We start from the raw sequence: 9680 nt of genomic DNA on the forward strand, positions 1-9680 counted from the left end.
AAGCCGGTCCGCTCCCACTCGGGGTCCCTGCCAACGTCTCGCTCCCTGTGATCCTTGTGGCGGCCGCAGCCAGCTGGCCACCCGTGACCACCTCAGCTAAGACTTCCGGCCACTCCCGTCCCCAGCGCCGCTGGCCAGAGACCAGCACCGCCTCTGAAGACATGTCCCCACAGCCGGCCCGGGCCCCGGCGTGGCGGCCCCTCAGCGGCACCACAGAGCGCCGACAGCCTGTCTCTCCTGTCTGCATCCGTCCATTCGCCAACCATCCGCTCCTCGAGTGCGCAGGACCGGAAGTGCGCGTGACCGGAAGCCGCCCGCGAACCCGCCCTTCTCCACAGCTGTGACGCGGGAGACCACCTGCACCTCAGCTGAGGGGGCCGCGACGTCCACCAGGCCAGCCGCGTCGCAGACCCCGGCCTCTGTAGGGCTCCCATTCCTCTTTCTCTCTCTCTCACCTGTTGGACTCCTGTGGAGGGGCCGCCCCAGGTGCCCCGAGGGCGGAGGAGGCAGGCCCTGCCCGAGGCTATAAAGCCCGAGGCCGGCGGACCGGCGGGCGGGCGGCTGCAGGCGGCGGGATGGAGGCAATGAGCGGGCTGCTGGGCCTGGTGTGCCGGCTGTGGCTGGCCGTCTGCGTGATCCGGCTGAAGGCGGGTGAGGCGGCCCGGGACGCGCGGGGGTGGCCGCGCGGGGGTCCCGGTGGGTTCCACGCCTGGGGCCTCCCGCGTGGGCCGGGCTTCTCATCCGTGTGATAGGGGTTGTACTCTGTGAGAAGGGGGCGGGGGAGGATTTGACGTCTTTTGTGGAAAAATGGAATTAAAATATCAGTTTATTTGGGTGCAAAAAAATGAAATCTATCCATAGGGTGTTTTCAGTAATGCGCATTTTCTTTTTTTCTTTTTAAAGATTTATTTGAAAGGCAGAATTAGGGATCTTCCATCCACTGGTTCTCTCCCCAGATGGCTGCAATGGCTGGAGCTGCGCCTATCCAAAGCCAGGAGCCAGGAGCTTCCTACAGGTCTCCCACGTGGATGCAGGGGCCCAAGGACTTGGGCCATCCTCCACTGCTTTCCCAGGCCATAGCAGAGAGCTGGACCGGAAGTGGAGAAACGGGGACTCGAACCAGCCCTATATGGGATGCTGGCACTGCAGGCGGTGACTTTAGCTGCTACGCCACAGCAGTACACGTTTTCTAAGAACATTTGAAGACCCCTCATTTGTACTGTTTTGGAAATGTCTCCACAATCCATTGTTAAGGGAGCAAGGAACAAAATAGTAAACAGATGAAGCTATCCTTTATATATATATGAAACAAGGAATGGTGATTAATACACACTTGACTGGATCCTCATACTGATTCTGTGCATTTCCTAAGAGTCACTTGGGGGGGGGGGGGGGCAGCGCTGTGGCACAATGGGTTAAAGTCCCAGACTACAGTGCCAGCATTCCACATGGTCTGCGGTTCGAATCCCAGCTGCTGCACGTCCAATCCAGCTCCCTGCTAATGGCTGGGAAAGCATCCAGAGGATGGCCCAAGAGCTTGGGAGCTTGCACCGTGCACCCATGTGGAAGACCCAGAAGAAGCTCCTGGCTTCGCCCAGGTCAAGCCCTGGTCCAGCCCTGGTCTAGTTGTTGCAGCCATCTGGGGAGTGAACCAGCAGATGGAAGACCTCTCTCTCTGTCTATACCTCTCTCTGTAACTCTGCTATTCAAATAAATAAAAGAAATCTTACAGAATGAGAGGAACTTTGTACAGAATGTACTCTGCACAGAAGAAAAAAGTCACTTGAGTAAACCTTTAGGACAGGTGACAGGGGCCAGAGATGGTTAGGGAGATTTTAACATTTCCCCTTGAGAATGCCTTTGAAGTTTGTAAACAGATCAATAGATGACAAATAATCTATCTCCCTCTCCCTCTCCCTCCCTCCCTCCCTATCTCCATCCCTCCTTCTCTCTCTCTTTCTCTCCCTCATTGTAATGATTAAAGTAAAAAAAAAAAAAAAGGAGAAAACCCTTCTTAGCACAGAATGCACCTGGCAAGTTGGCCAAGTTGGGTTTGTCACTGCAGTCGGAGGGGTAGCACAGGGTGTCAGAGGCAGAGAGTTAGAAAGAAGCCAGACTTTGGATGAGCAATTTGCAGGGGACCCTAAGGGAGCGAGTTGTGCTCCAGATTGGGTGCTGATGGGCGGGGGAGGATGCGGCGGGCTGTCCCGGTCAACCTCAGCTGTAGAGAACACAGTGGACTCTGTATGCAGCAGCCATCATTCATTGCAGCCAAGAGAGGGACAGCACTGGGTAACTGTGAGTGGCCTGAACTCTCCCAAGATTTGAAGTGGCCCAAGAGGAACCCTGTGTGAGGTGCCATGAGGCTGCCCATGCCCACGACAGGGGAGCCGTGAGGACGTGGTCGTGTGTAAAACATCAGCAGACGGCATGGTCTGAAGGGAACAGCTGCTGCCCCTGTTGGTGGGCGTGTGGACAAAACACACATGAAAGTATCTCTCTGTTCTTTACCTGTAAAACCCGGAGGTGGCCAAGACAGCAAGGAGGAAAAGACTGCCAAGATTCTCTCAACAGCTCTGTGACTGGACAAAGAGTTCACAGGAAATGCTGCCCCCTGCCCCTCTGACCGGCAGTAACCTCCACTCACGCCTGCACCTGGAGGAGGTCGGCTTGGCAGTAGCGCCCCCAGGAGGCAGAATTGCCCTAACCCGGTTTCCAGGACACCTGCACAGTTCCTTGGTTCTGGACTCCAGGGTGTGTGATTTCCCCAAGCTGCCACTTTTCTTGGTTTTTTGTTGTTGTTGTTGTTGTTGTTGTTGTTTTTTATGTCTTTGAGAGGCAGAGAAACAGAGAAAGAGATCTTCCATCTAGGGGTTCACTCCCAAAATGCCCACAACGGCCAGGGCTGAATCAAGCTGAAGCCTGCAACCAGATACTCCATCCGCGTCCCATGGCTGGCAGGGACCCAAGTGCTTGAACCGTGTGTGACCTGCTGCCTCCCAGGGCGCTTGAGCAGGAAGAAAGAATCAGAAGAAGACTTGAACCCAGGTACTCCAGGATGGGACAAGGGCATCCAGATGCCCCCCCCCCCAAGCCTCCATCTTTAGCCACAAAACTAAGAGCAAGATAATGTATATAGCAATAGTGGGGGCAAGCATTTAGCCCAGCATCTGAGATGCCTGTCTCACGTCCGAGCGCCTGGGTTCAAGTCCCAGCTCGAGCTGCTGACTCCCGCTTCCTGCTGATGCAAACCCTGGGAGGCAATGGAGATGGCTCAAATGATGGGATCCCCTGCCACCCATATGGGAGACCTGGATTGAGTTCCCAGCATCTGGCTTTGACAAGGCCCAAGCCTGGTCATTGCAGCCCTTTGGAGTGAACCAGAAGATGGGAACGGGTGTCCATTCTCTCCCCCCACTCCTCCCTCCCCTTCTGCCTCTCAGATAATTATAAAATAGAAGTATAACACATAAATGTAATACATACCCAGCAACCTAAGATTTATCATCTTGAAATCAAAGTCCAGTGCACAAGGGTTGAGTTCCTCGCACAAGTGGTGCCAGGAAGCTGCTGCGGTTCGTTTGGCTCTAGCTTGTCCCCCCAAGGGCTCCCGTATTGACCTCTGCTCCCCATTGTGAGGGGTGCAGAGGCTGGAAACTTAACTGGAACATGATGTTTACATCTTGAGAGGTGATTGGGGTTGAATAAGGCCATCGGAGCGGAGCCTCTGTGATCGAATCCTGGTGACTCTGTAAGGAGAGGGAGAAGGACGAGGATGCCAACACGCACGCACACACCCCTGCCTCTTGCACTTCCTCAGGACTCTGCCAGCAAGACTCCGTCACCAGTTGTGGTCTGTTGCCCTTGCCCTCCAGAACCGTGAGCCAAAACAAACCTGTTTCTATTAAAATTTACCCAGTGTTGGCATTTGGCTATTAGCAGTGGAAACGCACTCGTGCCCGAGATGATGCTGACACAGAGACCTTTTGTTAACCAAGCTCCAGCTGCACGTGGTGCAGATGCATGGTCCCCGGGGTTGAGCAAGCCTGTGACAATGTCACCTCCCTCTAACCCTTGATGACAGCCACACAACTCTGGGCAGTTCAGTTCTTTGTGGCAGCTTTCCATAAGTTTTGTATCTGTGAAACAGTTTGGGGGAGGGAGAGCAGGGGTTTGGAGAGAGAAGGAGCCTGTGAGTTTCAGCAGTCTCTCCCTCCTGCAGCTGCCATGGTGGTCGAAGGGAGGCAGTGAGCAGCTCACAGCGCTAGTGGAGGTTGCAGCACAGTGGCTCTGTGTACAAGCCTGGCCGTGGCTCAGAGACAAACCATCAGGAATGCTGAGGCCCTGGCAGCTTGCATGCAGTTTCACCTCCCAAAATGCTGGCCTGTGGCCAAAGCCCACGGGTGCCCTCTGGTCTCCAGACTCATGAGGGCTGCCAGGATAGAAACAGTCTCTTGTCCACCCTAACCGAAAAGAGGATCAAAGAACTGGAGAGCTTCTGAAGAAAGGGTTCTCCCACAGTGCCTGGGCACAAGACTCGGCCAGAGCCAGAGCCTTGCACAGAAAGTACTTTACAAAGACACCTGCCCAGCAACCATGCAGCCAACCTCAGACTCACCCCACCCCTTTGATGAAGCCACCTGGCCAAAGATGTTTGCTTTCAGAATGTTTTCTGTACTCCTCGTGTCATGCTTTGCAAACCGCCCTCCACTTCAACCCCCTTGGATGCTCCCACAGCCGGGGCCCACAGATTCCCACCGCCATGCTCTGTATTCCCAAGTAAACATTCTTTGGAGAATCTCCCTCTAGTTGTGAGTCAGATGGACCTTTGTGTGGCGTTCAGCCGATGGGTGGAGGATGGGTAGATTGATGACCTACAGAGAATGTTTGGAAGAATCGGAGTCATATCTCATCAGCAGGCCTTCTGGTGTAGACCCATGCCCGCCCCCTACCTGCCCCCACCCCAGTTGGAAGTGTTCCTACACCATCCAAGATGTGGTGTTGTCTTCCTTTCAACAAGAGAACAGCTGGTTGTGTGAATTTCCAGGTACTTTCTGGGCACGGCATATTGCAAAAGACAGTCTACATCTCCTCTTTTATTTTTCTCTTTCAGATTTGATTACCCACTTAAATCTTCCAAAACCAGGTAAGAAGATCGTTGCTTTGCTTGACAGTGTCTCCCATGTCTGCCTGCACCCCTTCCATGATAGTACATTCTAGAAAGTTCCTGGTGCTTTTCTGCATTTTGACTCTTCCCTTTGCTCTTCTTCTGGCATGACCGGCTCACCCAGGTACCAGTGGCCACTTCAGACACAAATTGCAACGTCCAGAGCAGTCAGGCACACCAGGTGTTCACTGCTGCCCCACCAGACAAACACCCTCTTCTGTGTTGCAGCTAACACCAGCATCGGGGGAGAAGGGCATTCTGTAAATTGTTTGTTTTCAGTTGGCAAATAGTAATTGTCTGAGGGGATTCTGAAAAGTTCATGGAAAATGCAATTAAAAGATAAACTTACAGGGCGTGCATTTGGCATAGCACTTACGATGCCGCTTGGGACATCTGCATCCCATGACAGAGTACCTGGTTTGAGTCCCAGCTCCTCTGCTCTAATGCAGCTGCTGACCCTGGGAGGCAGCAGTGATGGCTCAAGCACTTGGAGACTGGGTTGAGTTTCCAGCTCCCAGCTGCAGCGTGGCCCAGCCCCAGCTGTTGCAGGCATTTAGGGAGTGAGCCAGTGGTTGGAAGATCTGTCTCCCTGCCTTTCAAGTAAATTTTTTTAAAACTAATAATAAAGGATTTTTCAAAAAACAAGATAAGCTTATTTTGGTGCAAAAAAAAAATCATACACAGTTTTTTCATAATAGCACTTTCCATCACCGGTTGGGAAACAGTGCATGGATTTCAAATTTGGGGGCACCAAAATAAACTCACCTTTTAATTCCATTTATGGACTTTTCCTAGTACCCCCATATACATTTACAGAGTACAACGTGATGCTTTAGTACATGTTTACATTGCCAAATGCTCACTTGAAGCTAATTCACACAGCCGTTGCTTCACATGCATCCGCGTATTGTAAATCTACACTTCCCGCCATTTTGAAATCCACATTATGACAAGCAAACTCACCACACTGTGCACTAGGAAGCTCGTTCCTCCTGACTGGAACTTTGTACCCTGTGATCAGCATCGTCCCACACCCCAGCCCTGCTATGCACTCTTCTGCTCTCTACTGCTGTGAGTTCAACTTCTAAGAAAGAAAGAAAGAAAGAGAGAAAGAGAGAAAGAAAGAGAGAGAGAGAGAGAAAGAAAGAAAGATTGTGTGTGTCGTTGTTGGTGTGCTTGTTTGTTAATTTTAACAGCTAGATCATGGTGTAATCTCTCTACCATAATATCCGTCCATTCCAAGTGCATTTTTAATGACTTTTAGCCAATTTACAGGGTTGTGCAAATGTCACCACAACCCAGTTTCAAAATGTTCCCATTGCCCCAAGAAAAGACCCCTTGTGCCCATCGGCATCCCCCTCCCCACCCCACCCTGGGCCCTAAGCGGCCACTCCTCTGCTTTCTGCCCCTACAGATGGGTCTTTTCTGGAGATTTCATATAAGTGGAGTCATCCTCGTGAGCTTCTGTGTCTGTTTCTCAGTTTCAAAAGTTCACAATGAGGCTCGTACATCTCTGTCACAGCTCTTGGGAGAGCTGAACTGAACTACATGTAGATGTCTAACGTTGATTTGCATTTGTAGCTCTTATGAGGTTGGGGGTTTCAAGAGAAACACGTGAAGGAAATCTCTCTGGGGATTGTCATCCCTTCGTAACTCATCATGAAAACGTCCATCACTTCTTAAATATTTCAGTCGCCAGTTACTGGGAAGCAGTGTCCATGAGAGTGGACAGCGGGTTTCCCTGTGAATGGGGAGCACGTGCTGAGGACCCAGGATGACCTCAGGAGGGGGCAGGAGCCATGGGGCCATGGCTTCCCTGACCCCAGAGGAAGATGGGCAAGTGCTGTCTGACCCCAGCACCCATGCGGTGGTCCCTGGGCTGCTGGGCCGAGCCCTGCCATGAAGGGCCCCAGCTCTGAATCCTGCAGCCTGCCTTGGAATCCCAGCGTTGCCCTCTATTAGTGAGTTCCAGCCTTTCTGTGCTTCCATCTCCAAATCCGTGAAACGGCCACATAACAGGGCCTGGTTCACGGGCCTGGGTCAGGACATCGTGGGAGGCAGCGGCGTCTGTGCCTGTGCAGGGCATGCCCGGTGCGTGAGAGGCTGCATGCAACAGGGACGGCCCTGCCCAAGTTCACGGAAATGCAATCTAAGGGTAAGTTTATTTGGGCCCCCAAAAATCTTAAATCCACACATATGGTGGATCTGTACAGAATTCAAGGAGAATGTGTATGGTGAAAAAAATCATGAATGGATTTCAAAAAGTTTTTGGACTGCAATAAACTTATCTTTTAGTTCCATTCTCTGAGCTTTTTGAAGTGCCTTTATATAAACAAGTAAATAAAATAATGTGGAATAATAAAAATTCTAATTTTAAAATTAAGTAATACTATCATATATACAATATAGTTAAATAATAAATGTTCAGTTGTCAATACATAAACAATATTGTTAAATACTAATGTATCAATAATACTTTTTAATAATTCAAATAAGTGCATCTTGTATCAATGTTATTTCAGGCTCAGGGAAGCCAGCTGTAACTAAGCTTCTGTCAGCTCTCAATTTTCCATTTCTAGGAGTTGATCCTGTGGGTCTGGCTGGTCATTTCTGATAAGAAAGTAAGGGTTTTGAAAAGACAAGTGACAGCAAAGGGAACTTGGAAATTCAATGCAGGTGGACCTAGCCGTGTCTGGATGTTCAAGAAGGTTCCACAGAGACTCAGGTTAAGCAGAACTCAAGAGGTTGGTTGTGAGGCAAAGGGCAGGAAAGAGGGTGCCACCGTGAAGACCCCTCCCCAGGTCTGAGCCAAGAGGACATGAGCAAAGGGGGTAGCCACAGGGCTGGCATTGCCTTTGGGGACCTGACCGAGTGGGGTGACATCAGCTGCTACACTGCTTTCTCTGATCCTAGGGCAGTGGGCTCTAGGCAGGTCGGTGGCAGCATGAGTGACAGGCGGGAAAGAAGTCACCGCTGTCCAGGTGAGGCGAGGTGCCCGGGCAGAGCAAAGCGGGAGGCTCGGGGATACATCTCGTAACTACCTTCAGCAGGCTGAGGAGTTTCTGTTTGTAGGGGAGAGGGAGGAAAGAGACTGGAAGTAGGAGTCCAGAGTTTGGGTTTGGGAAGATCGGGTGCCACCTGCAGCCTGGTGTCCGCTCGGGGCTGCAAGAAGTCTTCCCTGACAGTCGCTTTGATTTCCTGCCAGCCCAGGAGAGGCAGTCAGTGAACCCAGCCACGCATGGGCGTGGGGATGGGGAGGGGGCAGGATATTCAGCTGACGCTCCTCTGTGCACTCGCCCTCTTTTCCAGACATTCCTTCCACCCCGTGCGTCTTTCCATTCACCTATGCCGACGTGACGCACTACAACTGCATCTCTGTCCACAGCGACTTTGACTGGTGTTCTCTGGACGGTCAGTTCCAGGGCAGGTGGCGGTACTGCCTGTCCAGTGGTGAGCATCCAGATGCCCAGGGCCCAAGAAGCAGGTGCTGGCAGGTGGACCAAGTTCAACTCCTTTCCCACTCAATCTTAACCACTCTGAAATCAAAGTCCAGAGAAAAAGCACGATGTGGAGGGTGGGTGTTTAGCCCAGCAGCTAAGATGCCCGGGACCCTTGTCCCACGTTGGAATCCCAACTCCAGCTCTGACTCCGACTTCCTGCCGCATGCAGACCCTGAGAGGCAGCAGTGACGGCTCAAGTGATGGGGCCCCTGCTGCCCACGTAGGAGACCGGACTGAGTTCCTGGCTCTCGGGCTGGCACAGGCATTTGGGGAATGAGCCAGCAGATGGGAGTTTCTCTCTCGCTCGCTCGCTCTCTCTCTCTCCTTTAAATGCTTTAAAGGAAAAGTACTTTGGCAATGATTCTTCTCCATATCTCCCCTTCCACCCTTTCCCCTCTCTGCAGATCCCCCCCAGTGCACTTTTCCCTTCTTCTTCAAAAAGAAGGTCTTTTACCAGTGCACCAAGGAGGACTACATTCTGAACCGGAGCTGGTGTTCACTGACGAAAAACTACAACAAAGACAAGAAATGGAAGCAGTGTTCCCCTCGGAAGTAAGGCGGTGGGGGAGGGCGCGGGCAGGGGCCTGGAGGACCCCTTGCAATTAACGGAGGGAGGAGCTTCCGGTTAGATGGTCCGGTGGTGGCTTGGGCCAGAGGTCAACACAGCGCCCACAAAGGATGCACCAGCAAGCACCCCGGGCTTAGCGGGACCTGGGTCCCTGTCAGGACGCGAAACCGAATCAACAGCACAATGTCACTTGTGGGCCCTGAAATTGGAATTGGAATCCTGCACGGTTTTCAGGTGTCACAAAGCATTCGATTGACTGGTTCGGTGGGTGGTTTTCTTTTGAAAGGCAGAGATATGAAGGAGATCTCCCGTCTGCTGGTCCACTCCCCAAATGTCACAATCCAGGTCTCCCACGGGGGTGGCCTGGGCCCAAGCACCTGAGTCACCACCTGCCGCCTCCCAGGGTGCCACTGGCGGGAAGCTGGGTTGGGAGTGGAGCTGGCGC

The 9680-nt window shown here is 52.3% G+C and overlaps 1 protein-coding gene across 1 annotated transcript; it reads left to right on the forward strand.

The window, feature by feature from the left end:
- The first annotated feature begins 575 nt into the window (after positions 1-575).
- Positions 576-9223, forward strand: LOC133747607 (binder of sperm protein homolog 2-like). Its single transcript, XM_062175933.1, has 4 exons — positions 576-651; positions 5114-5146; positions 8477-8617; positions 9072-9223. Exons 1-4 carry the CDS (start codon positions 576-578, stop codon positions 9221-9223), a joined length of 402 nt encoding a protein of 133 aa, XP_062031917.1.
- The last annotated feature ends 457 nt before the right edge of the window (positions 9224-9680 follow it).

The sequence above is a fragment of the Lepus europaeus genome, chromosome 19 (assembly GCF_033115175.1).
Source record: "Lepus europaeus isolate LE1 chromosome 19, mLepTim1.pri, whole genome shotgun sequence".
Lineage (NCBI taxonomy): Eukaryota > Metazoa > Chordata > Mammalia > Lagomorpha > Leporidae > Lepus > Lepus europaeus.

Excerpts from the sequence above, each read along its gene's own strand:
- LOC133747607 (XM_062175933.1), top strand. The coding sequence starts at position 576 with ATGGAGGCAATGAGCGGGCTGCTGGGCCTGGTGTGCCGGCTGTGGCTG. Across the intron at positions 652-5,113 it reads CGTGATCCGGCTGAAGGCGG|ATTTGATTACCCACTTAAAT; the intron begins GTGAGGCGGCCC and ends TTTCTCTTTCAG. Across the intron at positions 5,147-8,476 it reads CTTAAATCTTCCAAAACCAG|ACATTCCTTCCACCCCGTGC; the intron begins GTAAGAAGATCG and ends CCTCTTTTCCAG.